Source organism: Tachyglossus aculeatus, chromosome 3 (assembly GCF_015852505.1).
Source record: "Tachyglossus aculeatus isolate mTacAcu1 chromosome 3, mTacAcu1.pri, whole genome shotgun sequence".
NCBI classification, from domain to species: domain Eukaryota; kingdom Metazoa; phylum Chordata; class Mammalia; order Monotremata; family Tachyglossidae; genus Tachyglossus; species Tachyglossus aculeatus.
Window position 1 is genome coordinate 1,767,407 of NC_052068.1, and position 15,599 is coordinate 1,783,005.

The window sequence follows — 15,599 nt, forward strand, 5'->3', positions numbered from 1 at the left end:
GCGCTTAGTGCAGTGCTCCGCACACTGTAAGCGCTCAATGAATGGGATTGAAGGAAGGAAGGAAGGAAGGAGGAGGAGGAGGGAAGGAGGGGGAGGCGAAAGGGGAGGAGGGGAAAGGGGAGGAGGGGAAGGGGAGGAGGGGAAAGGGGAGGAAGAGAAAAGGGAGGGGGGAAGGAGGAGGAGAAGGAAGGGGAGGAGGGGGAAGGGGAAGGGGAAGGAGGAGAAGGGGAAAGGGGAAGGAGGAGAAGGGGAAGGAGGAGAAGGGGAAAGGAGGAGGAGGAGGGGAAGGAGGAGGGGGAGGGGGAGGAAGAGGAGGGGGAAAGGAGGAGGAAGAGGGGGAGGAAGAGGAGAAGGAGGGGGGAGGAGGAGAAGGAGGAGGAGGAGGAGGAAGAGGAGGAGAAGGAGGGGGGGAGGGGGAAGGAGGAAGAGCAGGAAGAGGAGAAGGAGGAGGGGGAGGGGGAGAAGGAGGAAGGGGAAGGGGAAGGAGGAGAAGGGGGAGGGGGAAGGAGGAAGAGCAGGAAGAGGAGGAGGAGGGGGAGGAGAAGGAGGAGGGGGAGGAGAAGGAGGAGGGGGGAGGGGGAGGAAGGAGAAAGAGGATGAAAAGGAGGAGGAAGAGGAGAAGGAGGAAGGAGAAGGGGGAGAGTAGGAGGGGGGGAGGAGGAGGGGAGAAGGGGGAGGTGGAGGAGGAGAAGGGGGAAGGAGGAGAAGGAGGGGGGGAGGGGAAGGAGGAGAAGGGGGAAGGGGAAGGAGGAGAAGGGGGAGGAGGAGGAGGAGGAGGAAGAGGAGAAGGAGGGGGGAGGAGGAGAAGGGGGAAGAGGAGAGGGGGAGGAGGAGAGGAGGAGGGGAAGGGGGGGAGGAGGAGAAGGAGGATGGGGGAGGGGGAGGAAGAGGAGGAGGAGGAGGGGAGGAGGGGGGGGAGGGGAGACCGTCCGTCTCCCCCGCCCCCTGTCTCTCGGGGGATCGTTGTCCCAGCTGCGGCCCCGCTCCAATGAATGGAACGGAGGTTGGCCCCGCGGGCGGCTCCTAAAGCCCCGCCCGGCTCGGGGGGACAAGCTCAGCCCCCTCCCCAGCCCCCAGGCCCCAACCCCCAGCCCTCAGCCCTCTGCAGCCCCCAGGCCCCTCCAGAGGGGACCGCCCGGAGAGCCAGACCGCACGCCCACAATCGCAGCCCCTCGCTCTGCTTGTAACAATAATAATAATAATGGCATTTTGTTAAGCGCTTACTATGCGCAGAGCACTGTTCTAAGCGCTGGGGTGGTTACAAGGTGATCAGGTTGGCCCACGGGGGGCTCACAGTCTTCATCCCCATTTTATAGATGAGGGAAATGAGGCCCAGAGAAGTCAAGTGACTTGCCCAAAGTCACACAGCTGATCAGTGGCGGAGCCGGGATTAGAAGGGGAGGAAGGAAAGAGGGGGAAGGGGATTATCGATCAATATTCAATTATTCAATCAATAAATACGATTGACTGAATTAGGACCCACGACCTCTGACTCCCAAGCCCGGCCTCTTTCCACTGTGCCACAGTGCCTCAATAATAATAAAAAAAGAATAATTGTGCTATTTCATTCATTCAATCGTATTTATTGAGCGCTTACTGTGTGCAGAGCACTGTACTAAGCGCTTGGGAAGTCCAAGTTGGCAACATATAGAGACGGTCCCTACCCAACACTGGGCTCACAGTCTAGAAGGGGGAGACAGACGACAAAACAAAACATATAAACCAAATAAAATTAATAGAATAAATATATACAAGTAAAATAAATAAATAGAGTGATAAATACGTACGGCTCTTTCCACTGAGCCACACTGCTTCTCTAGTAAGCGCTTAACAAATGCCATCATTATTAGAGGGGTGGGGCTCACGGTCTTAGTCCCCATTTTACAGAGGGCATAACTGAGGCACAAAGTTAAGTGACTTGCCCAAAGTCACACAGTTGATCAGGGGCGGAGCCGGGATTAGAACCCACGACCTCCGACTCCCAAGCCTGTGCTCTTTCCACTAAGCCACGCCACTTCCCAGAAATAATAATAACTACGGCATTTGCTAGGCGCTTACTATGTGCTGTTCTATGGGCTGTGCTGTTAGAACTACACTGTTCTAAGCGCTGGGGTAGACACAAGCCAATCAATTTGGATACAGTCCACATCCCACGTGGGACTCACAGTCTCAATCCCCATTTTACAGATGAGGTAACTGAGGCCCCGAAGTGAAGTGACTTGCCCAAGATCTCACAGCAGACAAGTGAAGTGCTTACTATGTGTCAAACCCCAGTGTGGAAAGAGCACGGGCTTTGGAGTCAGAGGTCATGGGTTCAAATCCCAGCTCTGCCACATGTCTGCTGTGTGACCTTGGGCTAGTCACTTAACTTCTCTGAGCCTCAGTTACCTCATCTGTAAAATGGGGATTAAGACTGTGAGCCCCACGTGGGACAACCTGATCACTTTGTATCCCCCCCAAGCGCTTAGAACAGCGCTTTGCACATAGTAAGCACTTAACAAATGCCAACATTATTATTATTATTATATACCCCGTACTAAGCGCTGGGGTAGATATAAAAAAATCCGGTTACATACAGTCCCTGTCCCACATGGGGCTCACAGTCTTAATCCCCATTTTCCATGATGAGGGAACTGAGGCCCAGAGAAGTGAAACGACTTGCCCAAGGTCACGCGACGTTTCAGCTTCAGCCCCACAAGGTTCAGTAGACGGGACACCGTTTTTTCTCCTGTCCCGTAACTTGTACTTCCCAAGCGCTTAGTACAGTGCTCTGCACACAGTAAGCGCTCAATAAATACGAATGAATGAATGAATGAAAGAATGTGCCAGTGTGTTTGTGCGCCCAGGTGGCCAATGTCCTGGTGTGTCTGTGTGCCAAAGAACAGGGATTATCACTCTCCGTTGTTGTATTGTACTTTCCCAAATGCTTAGTACAGTGCTCTGCACTCAATTCATTCATTCATTCCTTCAATCGTATTTATTGAGCACTTACTGCGTACAGAGCACTGTACTGAGCATTTGGAAAGTACAATTTGACAACAGATAGAGACAATCCCTACCCAACAACGGGCTCTCAGCCTAGAAGGGGGGAGACAGACAACAAAACAAAACAAGTAGACAGGCATCAATAGCATCAACATAAATACATAGAATTATAGATATATACACATCATTAATAAAAATCAATAGAATAATAAATATGTACAACTATACACAAGTGCTGTGGGGAGGGAGATACAGCAGGGGGAGGGAGTTGGGGTGATGGGAAAGAGAAGAGGAGCAGCAGAAAAGGGGGGCTCAGTCTGGGAAGGCCTCCTGGAGGAGGTGAGCTCGTTCAATAAATACAAGTGAATAATAATGATAATAATGACATTTATTAAGCGCTTACTATCATCATAATCATCATCAATCGTATTTATTGAGCGCTTACTATGTGCAGAGCACTGTACCAAGCGCTTGGGAAGTACAAATTGGCAGCATATAGAGACAGTCCCTACCCAACAGTGGGCTCACAGTCTAAAAGGGGGAGACGGAGAAGAAAAGCTTACTATGTGCGAAGCACTGCTCTAAGCGCTGAAGCAATCAGGTTGTCCCACGGGGGGCTCACAGTCTTAATCCCCATTTTACAGATGAGGTAACTGAGGCCCAGGGAAGTGAAGTGACTTGACTGAAGTCACAAAGCTGACAATTGAAAATATTGACAATTGACAATATGAGAAGCAGCGTGGCTCAGTGGAAAGAGCCCGGGCTTTGGAGTCAGAGGTCATGGGTTCAAATCCCGGCTCTGCCACTTATCAGCTGTGTGACTTTGGGCAAGTCACTTCACTTCTCTGGGCCTCAGTTCCCTCATCTGTAAAATGGGGTTGAAGACTGTGAGCCCCCTGTGGGACAACCTGATCACCTCGTTAACCTCCCCAGCGCTTAGAACAGTGCTTTGCACATAGTAAGCGCTTAATAAATGCTATCATTATTATAATTGGCAGAGCCGGGATTTGAACCCATGACTGACTGAATGAATGAATGCCAATGTGCCTCTGTGGCCAAGTGCCACGGTGCCTTTGTGCCCATGTGTCTCAGGTGCCCATTTGCCAGTGTCTATAAGCCAGTGGGGCCGATGTGCCAGTGTGTCCAGGTGCTTTTGATAAAGGCAAGTCTTAAATTTCCAGAGCTGTGCAGCAGGGCAAACAGGCCCGGGAGGACCAAACCACAATCCCCTCAGAATGGCCGGGGATCGAAAAATAAAGATCATAATTGTGGTATTTAAACACCTACTCTGTACTAAGCACTGGGGCACAGATACGGGATAATCAGATCGGGTATAGTCTTCGTTCCACACAGGGTTCACAGTCTAAGTAGGAGGGAGAACAGGTATTTTATTTTATTTTATAACTGAATCTTGGCATTATCCTCGATCCATCTCGCTCATCCAACCCATTCATTCATTCATTCATTCAGTCGTATTTATTGAGCGCTTACTGTGTGCAGAGCACTGTACTAAGCGCTCGGGAAGTACAAGTTGGCAACCTATAGAAACGGTCCCTACCCAACAGTGGGCTTACAGTCTGGAAGGGGGAGAGAGAGAACAAAACAAAACATATTAACAAAATAAAATAAATAGAATAAATATGTACAAATAAAATAAATAGAGTAACAAACCCACACATTCAATCTCTTACCAAGAGAAGCAGATCGTAGAGAAGCAGTGTGGCTCAGTGGAAAGAGCCCGGGCTTTGGAGCCAGAGGTCATGGGTTCAAATCCCGGCTCCGCCATTTGCCAGCTGTGTGACTTTGGGCAAGTCACTTCACTTCTCTGGGCCTCAGTGACCTCATCTGTAAAGTGGGGATTGAGACTGAGAGCCCCCCGTGGGACAACCTGATCACCTTGTAATCAATCAATCAATCAATCGTGTTTATTGAGCACTTACTGTGTGCAGAGCACTGTACTAAGTGCCTGGGAAGTACAAGTTGGCAACATATAGAGACAGTCCCTACCCAGCAGTGGGCTCGCAGTCTAAAAGGGGGAGACAGAGAACAAAACCATCATCATCATCAATCGTATTTATTGAGCGCTTACTATGTGCAGAGCACTGTACCAAGCGCTTGGGAAGTACAAATTGGCAACACATAGAGACAGTCCCTACCCAAACATACTAACAAAATAAAATAAATAGAATAGATATGCACAAGTAAAATAAATAGAGTAATAAATATGTTACCTCCCTAGCGCTTAAAACAGTGCTTAGCACATAGTAAGTGCTTAATAAATGTTATTATTATTATTATTATTATTATTATTATTATTATTATTACCAAATCCTGGCAGATCAACCTTCACAATATTGCTAAAACCCGCCCTTTCCTCTCCATCCAGACTACACTTTGATCCCAGCATAGATTCTGCCTCTCCCTACTCTAGTCCACACTTCACTCCGTTACCCGGTATTTTTTTCTACAAAAATGTTCAGGCCATGTTTCCCGACTCCTCAAGAACCTCCAGCGGTTGCCCATCCACATCAAACAGAAACTCCTCACTATTGGCTTTAAAACAGTCGTTAGCCTTGCCCTCTCCTACTTAATTTATGATGGTATTTGTTAAGTGCTTACTATGTGCTGAGCACTGTTTTCAAATAATAATAATAATAATTTTGGTATTTGTTAAGCGCTTACTATGTGCAAAGCACTGTTCTAAGCGCTGGGGAGGATACAAAGTGATCAGGTTGTCCCATGTGGGGCTCACAATCTTAATCCCCATTTTACAGATGAGGTAACTGAGGCCCCGAGAAGTTAAAAGTGACCTACCCAAAGTCACACAGCAGACAAGTGGCAGAGCTGGGATGTATAATAATAATAATAATAATAATAATAATAATAATAATAATGGTATTTAAGCGCTTACTATGTGCAAAGCGCTGTTCTAGGCGTGGAGAGGCTACAAGGCGATCAGGTTGTCCCACGGGGGAAATCGCAGTCCTCATCCCCATTTGACAGATGAGGCCACCGAGGCCCAGAGAAGTGAAGTGACCCGCCCAAAGTCACCCAGCTGACAGCTGGAGGAGCCGGGATTTGAACCCATGACGTACTAAGCAGCGTAAATGCTGGTGTAGATACAAGGTAAGCAGGTTGTCCCACGCGGGGCTCACGGTCTTCCTCCCCATTTTCCAGATGAGGTCACTGAGGCCCAGAGAAGTGAAGTGGCTTGCCCAAGGCCACACAGCAGACAAGTGGCGGGGCTGGGATTAGAACCCACGACCTCTGAATCCCAAGCCCGTGCTCTTTCCACTGAGCCATGCTGCTTCGCTGCTCTCCTACTACAACCCAGCCCGCACACTTCACTCCCTTAATTCATGCATTCATTCAGTCGTATTTATTGAGTGCTTACCGTGTGCAGAGCACTGTACTAAGCGCTTGGCCTTCTCATTGTACCTCGATCTCAGCTATATCGCCACTGACCCCTCACCCACATCGAGCGCCACATTGAGCGCTCAATGAATACGATTGAATGAATGAATGAATGAACTTAATTTCTCTGTGCCTCAGTTACCCCATCTATAAAATGGGGATTAAGACTGTGAGCCCCCCGTAGGACAACCTGATCACCTTGTAACCTCCCCAGTGCTCAGAACAGTGCTTTGCATGTAGTAAGCACTTAATAAATGCCGTCATTATTATTAATACTGGAGCGTGCTACTCCTACCCTCCGATCCAGGCCCCCAATCCAGGTAACGTGGTCCCAGTCTGGACCCCCTGATTCAAGTCTCTTATCTACACCCCTGATCCGACCCCCGATCACTCAATCAATGATATTTATTGAGCGCTTACTATGAGCAGAACACTGTACTAAGCACCTGGGAGAATAAAATACAACATAGTAGATACGTTCCCTGCCCATAATGACCTAATAATAATAATAATAATAATGGTATTGTTAAGCGTTTACTATGTGCAAAGCACCGTTCTAAGCACTGGGGAGGTTACAAGGTGATCAGGTTGCCCCATGGAGGGCTCACGGGTTTAATCCCCATTTTATAGATGAGGTAACTGAGGCACAGAGAAATTAAGTTCATTCATTCGTTCATTCAATCGTATTCATTGAGCGCTCAATGTGGCGCTTGATGTGGGTGAGGGGTCAGTGGCGTTATAGATATTTTGCTGCTTCTTCTGCTTCTGGCTCTGCTATAAACACAGAGCTCAAAAGACGCAGGTGGACCAGAATATGGAGATATTTGTGTAAACAAGGTGTTGTACAACTGGAAATTCAGTAATTGCACTGTGTGAGAATCTGGGAAGAGTGTCAGCATCAAGGATCAAGGACTGGGAAGTTAATCGCACCAAGGAGGGACCTGATTTTCCCCCTACCAATAAATCCTGTGACACAAATAAATACATTTTTTTTGTAAGAGGCGTCATTTTCTTGTGGTTTTTTTTTACATTGGGAGCAGGGAATGAATCTGTTTATTTTTATACTTTACTATCCTAAGCACTCAGTAAAATGCTCTGCACACAATAACGAGAAGCAGCGCGGCTCAGTGGAAAGAGCCCGGGCTTTGGAGTCAGAGGTCATGGGTTCAAATCCCAGCTCCGCCACTTGTCAGCTGTGTGACTTTGGGCAAGTCACTTAACTTCTCTGTGCCTCAGTTCCCTCATCTGTAAAATGGGGATTAAGACTGTGAGTGCCCCGTGAAACAACCTGATCTCCTTGTAATGTGAACAGTGCTTTGCACATAGTAAGTGCTTAATAAATGCCATCATTATTATTATTATTATTAATAAATCCAATCAATCCAATCGTATTTCTTGAGCGCTTACTGTGTGCAGAGCACTGTACTAAGCGCTTGGGAAGTACAAGTTGGCAACATCCATTCATTCATTCATTCAATCGCATTTATTGAGCGCTTACTGTGCGCAGAGCACTGTACTAAGCGCTTGGGAAGTACAAGTTGGCAAATACAATTGAATGAATGAACTTCGAGTGATAGAAAAGTCGTCTAACAATTTTCTCCTGATGACGTTTATTTCCTCTTTTTGGAGAAAAAACTAGTTACTTTTAAACTTTCCAACAGACATGGGAAGCAACCCAAGGTGGGTAGATAGAGCACAGTTACTGTCATTTTGCAGGTTTTCGAAGAAACTCCGGAGCGACTTGGCCCTTGTTCCAGCTATTTCTGTCTGCAGGTTTCTCTTTCCAAATTTGCCATCCCCTATGGAAGCTGCATCTGTCAAACCCCGGCCAAGGGGCAGGAAGCAGTGAGGAGCGAGGCCGGAGAGGAAAATGGTGCGGCTGGCTGTCGGAGGGGCGTGACGGCGGGTGTCTCTGCCTGGAATTCTCCTTCGCTCCGTCGGCCCGCCACGTTGATGATGGGGGCAGCCCGTAGACCCCCGAGTTGGTTGCCTTGGGCCTCCTCCCCGCTCACTTCACATCACATCAGCTGGACTCCAACGGCTACATCCTTAAGGATCGCTGAGCCTGATTTTCTTGTGGGTTTTTCCTCCGGGAAGCGGTCGGGAGGAAACCTTGGAAGGATGAGCTCGCTGCATTTCTGACAGCCTTCCCCGCCTGGGCCTCAGCGGTAGAAATGGGTGGGATGGAAGCCACCCTGCCACGAAATTCCTTCAATTAGTCCGTCATGTGGCTGTGAATGTCCAGGCTTGGGGATGGCTCTCGGACTGGTGTTCCTTTTCCCACAGGCTGCGGAGGGAGGAGGGCGGACCTCATGCTTCCCGGCTCGGACCGGAGGTGCTGGAGTGTGTGGCTTAGCCAGAGTCCAAAGTCATTCTGGGTGCAGGGAAGGGGAGTGGGCCGGAGCTTCAGCCTTGCTAGTCTGTGTTTCTGTGGAGGAGTTGGTCCAGCAGTTGCTAGAATGGCAGAAAGGAACAGAAGTGTCAGTGTTCTGCTTCAAGATGGCTGTGTCCCGTACTCAGGGCCCTCACAGTCGGGGAGAGAGAATATCCCTGAGGAAGGGCCCGGTCCGCATCATCATCATCATCAATCGTATTTATTGAGCGCTTACTGTGTGCAGAGCACTGTGCTAAGCGCTTGGGAAGTACAAATTGACAACATATAGAGACAGTCCCTACCCAACAGTGGGCTCACAGTCTAAAAGTGGGCTCACAGTCTAAAACCTTACAGTTGCTGGGCCTGACAGTGACCAGACCTGACAGTGGCCAGGTTTGACACTGACCATATCAATCAATCGTAATTATTGAGCGCTTACTGCGTGCAGAGCACTGTACTAAGGGCTTGGGAAGTACAAGTTGGCAACATATAGAGACAGTCAATCAATCAATCAATCAATCGTATTTATTGAGCGCTTACTATGTGCAGAGCACTGTACTAAGCGCTTGGGAAGTACAAATTGGCATCACATAGAGACAGTCCCTACCCAACAGTGGGCTCACAGTCTAAAAGGGGGAGACAGAGAACAGAACCAAACATACCAACAAAATAAAATAAGTAGGATAGAAATGTACAAGTAAAATAAATAAATAAATAAATAAATAGAGTCATAAATATGTACAACCATATATACATATATACAGGTGCTGTGGGGAAGGGAAGGAGGTAAGACGGGGGGATGGAGAGGGGGACGAGGGGGAGAGGAAAGAAGGGGCTCAGTCTGGGAAGGCCTCCTGGAGGAGGTGAGCTCTCAGCAGGGCCTTGAAGGGAGGAAGAGAGCTGGCTTGGCGGATGGGCAGAGGGAGGGCATTCCAGGCCCGGGGGATGACGTGGGCCGGGGGTCGATGGCGGGACAGGCGAGAGCGAGGTACAGTGAGGATAATGACATTTTTAAGCACTTATTATGTGCAAAGCACTGTTCTAAGCGCTGGGGAAGTTACAAGGTGATCAGGTTGTCCCACGTGGGGCTCACACTCTTAATCCCCATTTTACAGATGAGGTACTAAGGCTCAGAGAAGTGAAGTGTCTTGCCCAAAGTCACACAGCTGACAAGTGGCAGAGCCGGGATTTGAACCCATGACCTCCAGCTCCAAAGCCCGAGCTCTTTCCACTGAGCCACGCTGCTCCTGTGCAACAGTGGGCTCACAGTCTAAAAGGGGGAGACAGAGAACAAAACCAAACATACTAACAAAATAAAATAAATAGAATAGATATGTACAGGTAAAATAAATAAATAAATAAATAGAGTAATAAATAAGTACAAACGTATATACATATATACAGACCATACATGACATTGACAGGACTGACAGTGACCATTCTTGACAGTGGCCAGGACTGACAGCGGATAGGCCTGACAGCGACCCAACCTTTCCAAAACAAAACTCCTTTTCTTCCCACCCAAACCCTATCCTCCCACTAACTTTCCCATCACTGTAGACAGCACCACCATTCTGCCTGTCTCACAAGCCCGTAACCTTGGCATTATCTTTAATTCCTCTCTCTCATTCATTCATTTATTCAATTGTATTTATGGAGCACTTACTGTATGCAGAGCACTGTACTAAGCACTTGGGAAGTACAAGTTGGCAACATATAGAGTCGATCCCTATCCAACAGTAGGCTCACAATCTAGAAGGGGGAGACAGACAACAAAATATATTAACAAAATAAAATAAATAGAATAAATATGTACATATAAAATAGAGTAATAAATATGTACAAACATATATACAGATGCTGTGGGGAGGGGACGGAGGTAAGGCGGGGGGGATGCAGAGGGGGTGGTGGGGGAGAGGAAGGAGGGGGCTCAGTCTGGGAAGGCCTCCTGGAGGCCTGCACATAGTAAGCGCTCAATAAATACGATTGATTGAATGAATGAATGAGATGGGGGAGCAGGAGCACCGGGGCCGTCCAGCAGTCATTCAACTCACATATTCAATCTATCACTAAACCCTGTCGGTCCCACCTTCACAGCATGGCTAAAATCCACCCTTTCCTCTCCATCCAAACTGCTACCACGTTAATACAATAACTCATCCTATCTCCCCAAGATTACTGCATCAGCTTTCTTGCTGACCTCCCAGCCTCCTGTCTCTCCCCACTCCAGTCCATACTTCACTTTGCTGCCCAGATCATTTTTCTACAAAAATGTTCGGGACACGTCACCCTTACACACCTCAAGAAACTCGAGTCATTGCCCATCTACCCCCGCATCAAACAAAACCTTCTCACTATTAGCTTTAAAGCAGTCCATCACCTTGCCCCCTCCTACCTCACATCACTACTCACCTCTGCTGACCACTAGCCCACATTCTACCTCTGGTCTAAAGCACTCTCCTTCCTCACATCGGACAGATAATTGCTCTCCACCACTGCAAAGCCTTACTGAAGGCATATCTCCTCCAAAAAGTCTTCCCGGACCAAGCAACTCCTTTCCTCCTCTCCCACTTCTTTCTGCATCATTGCCCTGACTTCCTCCCTTTGCTCTTCCTCCCTCCCAACCCCACTGCACTTATGTCCATATCTGTCATTTATTTATTTATAGTAATGTCTGTCTCCTCCCCGTCTAGAGTGTAAGGTTGTTGTGGCCAGGAAATGTGCCTGTTTACCGTTGTATTGTACTCTCCCAAGAACTTAGTACAGTGCTCTGCACACAGTAAATGCTCAATAAATGATTGAATGAATGAATGAATGAACCTGACTGGCCAGGCCTGACAGGAAACCCCACCCTGCCCTCTGCCCCTTCCCCGCAACTCCCAGGGTAAAATGGGCGTCTTTAAATCCCGGGACCTTTTTGAAGACTTTAGCTCGGAGTTGGTTGGTCTGTAAAATGACTCTTTTCATTTGCTCTTCTTTTTTCTTTCTCACCTCGGGCAAGTTGTCGTAGATCCTAGAAGCCAATGAGAAGGTAGTCAGAACTCTGTTCTATTATATTCTCTCCAGCACTTAGTCTAGTGCTCTGCACACAGTAAGCACTCAATAAATAGCTCTGATTGACTGATGGATTGATTGATTGAAGGGCCCCCCGAGGAGGCAGAGCCAGAGCTGCCTGGCTCAGGTGGGTCAGGTGGTCAGATGGTTGGACGGTTAAGTGGGTGAGCATGCGGTCGGCCAAGCAGTTGGTTGGGCGGTCAGGAGGATGGTTGGGAGATGTCAGTCGGTCAGTCAGGTGGGCATTCGGTTGGTCATTCAGTTGGGGGGTCAGTCGGTCGGTCGGTCGGGAGGCCAGTAGGGTGGCTGATTGTGCAGTTGGTTGGCCGGTCAACTGGGAAGTTGGGTGGTCAGTCGCTCAAGCAGTTCCTTGGGTAATCATTTGGTTGGTTGCACAGTTACATGGTCAGGTGGATAGTTAGGCGATCAGTCAGTTGGTCGGTCAGGTGGGCAGTTGGTCACACAGTTGGTGGGGCAGTTGGTCAGATGGTCAGGCAGTTGGGAGGACTGTCAGTCAGTCGGTAGGTCAGTCAGGTGGTGAGTTGGTCGGTCAGTCGATCAGTCAGTCGGTCAGCTCTCTGCAACCTCTCCGGGTGGGAGTGGGGGCAGTGGTCATCTTGGCCAGATGCATCGGGCTCTCAGGCAGAAACCTTGGGTGGTCTGGGGCCTCTGGTTGAGAGCAGACCCCAGAGGGATTGTCTTCCGTCCCCCAGAGCTCCGGGGCCCTGTGGGAGACGGTGGGCAGCTGTTACCCTTGGATAAGAGCATCTTGGACTGACCGTCGGTGAACAAGCCTTGACCGCCAACCTGCCCAGCTACGCTCCTCCTTCCCGACCCCTCAGCGGGGACAGAGTGAGACCCTGAGCTGGCTCAGGCTGTGCCCACTCCTGCCATGGGCTCGCTCGCTTGCTCCCAAAGAAGCCCCGCTAGAATTGGCCCCTCCACGGCCAGAAATCAGGAAATGAGCCAGGCTGCGTGGACATGGGGTCGGATACAATCCTGAATTGTTTTCAGGAGTGGGGGTGGGTATAGACTGACCCGGGGTCGCCTTTTGCTAAGAGAGAGTGAATGGTCATGCTATATAGTCTAAGCATTTCATTTCTTCTTCTTCCTTTTTCTTCCTTCTTCTTCTTCTTCTTCTTCTTCTTCTTCTTCTTCTTCTTCTTCTTCTTCTCCTTCTCCTTCTCCTTCTCCTCCTCCTCCTCCTCCTCCACCTCCTCCTCCTCCCCTTCCCCTCCCCCTCCCCCTCCCCTTCTTCTTCTTCTTCTTCTTCTTCTTCTTCTTCTTCTTCTTCTTCTTCTTCTTCTTCTTCTTCTCCTTCTTTCTTCTTCTTCTCTTCCTCCTCCTCCTCCTCCTCCTCCTCCTCCTCCCCCTCCGCCTCCTCCTTCCCCTTCTTCTTCTTCTTCTTCTTCTTCTTCTTCTCCTTCTCCTTCTCCTCCTTCTTCTTCTTCTTCTTCTTCTTCTTCTTCTTCTTCTTCTTCTTCTTCTCCTTCTTCTCCTTCTTCTCCTCCTCCTCCTCCTCCTTCTTCTCCTCCTCTTCCTCCTTCTTCTCCTTCTGTCTTCTTCTTCTCCTCCTCTTCCTCCTCCCCCTCCACTTCCCTTTCCCCCTCCCCTCCCCCTTCTTCTTCTTCTTCTTCTTCTTCTTCTTCTTCTTCTTCTTCTTCTCCTTCTCCTTCTCCTTCTTTGTCTTCTTCTCCTTCTCCTTCTCCTTCTCCTTCTCCTTCTTTGTCTTCTTCTCCTTCTCCTTCTCCTTCTTCTTTGTCTTCTTCTTCTTCTCCTCCTCCTCCTCCTCTTCCTCCTCCTCCTTATCCTCCTCCTCCTGCCACAATGTATGAAGAACCCTGTGCCTGTTGTGGGCAGAGTGCTGTGCAGGGTGGCCTGGTATGGACAGAGCACTGAACTGGACACCAACTGTGTGCAGGGAACTGTATTGGGCATCAGCTATGTGTGGAGCACTGCACTAAAACACTGCAAAACACTGTACTGGGCACCTAACGTGCAGAACACTGTTAGGTGCCTACAGGAAGTAGAGCACTGTACTGGGTGCCTATTGTGTGCAGAGCACTGTAATAGACAGTTCAAAGCATATAATAAAAATAATAGCTCTGCTCTCGAGGACCTTGAGGATATGTCTTCCACTAGATTGTAAGCTCCCTGAGAGAGGGGCTCATGTCTATAAAATTATTATTATTATTATGCTATTTGTTAAGCATTCACTATGTGCACAGCACTAAGTGCTGAGCACTGTAGGAAGTGCTGATACCGTACTCTTCCAAATGCTTAGTATAGTGCTTTGCACCCAATAAGCCCTCAGTAAGTTCCATGACTGACTGCCTGAGGTGTTTACAGTCTAATTCAGGTTTTGCCCAGGGTGTTGAGGGTTAGTGAAGAGAAGCAACATGGCCTGGTGGATAATAATAATAATAATAATAATAATAATAATAATAATAATGACATTTGTTAAGTGCTTACTATGTGCAAAGGACTGTTCTAGGCACTGGGCAGGATACAAGGTGATCAGGTTGTCCCACGTGGGGCTCACAGTCTTAATCCCCATTTTACAGATGAGAGAACTGAGGCACAGAGAAGTTAAGTGACTTGCCCAAAGTCACACAGCTGACAAGTGGCAGAGTTGGGATTTGAACCCATGACCTCTGACGCCCAAGCCCGTGCTATTTCCACTGAGCCACGCTGCTTCTCGAAGCACAGGCCTCAGAAGGAACAGGGTTCTGATCCTGGATCTGCCACTCGTCTGCTGTGTGACCTTGGCCGAGTCACTTCACTTCTCATTGGCTCAGTTACCTCATCTGTAAAATGGGGATTAAGGCTGGGAGCCCCATGTGGGACATGGACTGTGTCCAACCTGATTAGCTTGTATAGACCCCAGTGCTTAGTACGGTGTCGGGCACATAGTAAGCACTTAACAAATACCATTAAAAAAAAATTGGGATACAGGCCTTGACTCAGCAGGCCAGGGGTCACCAGGATCACCATGGACTCATTTGGCTGTAAGCAGCTCAGAAATGGTGCTTGGGGGAAACTAGGAACCTCTAGGAGTCCGTGGGGAGCAGTGGGCAGTGCTTCGCATCATGATCATCATGAATCGTATTTATTGAGCGCTTACTGCGTGCAGAGCACTGTACTAAGCCCTTGGGAAGTACAAGTTGGCAACATATAGAGACAGTCCCTACCCAACAGTGGGCTCACAGTCTAAAAGACGGTGTAAGTCTTTTAGACTTAGTAGACTTAGCACATAGTAAGCGCTTAATAAATGCCATTATTATTATTATTATTAATTATTAGAGGGAGATGGAGGGGCTTTCTCCCTTTCCTTCTGCTCCTCCCACACACCCCCAGACTCCAGACCCCAGCAGGACTCCAGTCGGACCCCACCCGTCTGGGAAGCTGAGATTTCCTAGGCAGCTTCCTGACCCTGTGAGGGCCTTGAAGGTGAACTTGTATAGTACCACACCCCGCTCCCATCGGGACAACCCTGAATACCAAAGCTAGGCCAAACTCTCGTCTTCCGAGGGCCCTGCAGATTGGTCCGTAAGTCAGTCGTCTTTATTGAACGCTTACTGTGTGCAGAGCGCTGTACTAAACACTTGGGAGAGTATGATACAATAATAAGCAGACACATTTCCTGCCCACAGGGACCTTACAGTCTAGAGGGGCAGATCCAGAGATGGTGGGGTGGGGGAAGGGGTAAATGTGACAAATGAACAATCAACAACAGCCACGCGGGAAAGAGGCCCAGGCCCATGCTTCCCCT

The 15,599-nt window shown here is 48.8% G+C and overlaps 1 protein-coding gene across 2 annotated transcripts in view; it reads right to left on the reverse strand.

Annotated features, from left to right (window-relative positions):
- Positions 1–8,002: 8,002 nt before the first annotated feature.
- Positions 8,003–15,599, reverse strand: part of C3H10orf90 (chromosome 3 C10orf90 homolog) — a 30,421-nt gene continuing 22,824 nt past the window's right edge. For both annotated transcript variants that reach the window (XM_038744072.1, XM_038744071.1), the window contains exons 6-7: positions 11,687–11,786; positions 8,003–8,853 (exon numbers count right to left, since the gene is read on the reverse strand). In XM_038744072.1, coding sequence (XP_038600000.1) covers positions 8,815–8,853; positions 11,687–11,786 — 139 coding nt within the window. In that variant the 3' untranslated portion in view covers positions 8,003–8,814. The remainder of the gene's footprint in view (positions 8,854–11,686; positions 11,787–15,599) is intronic.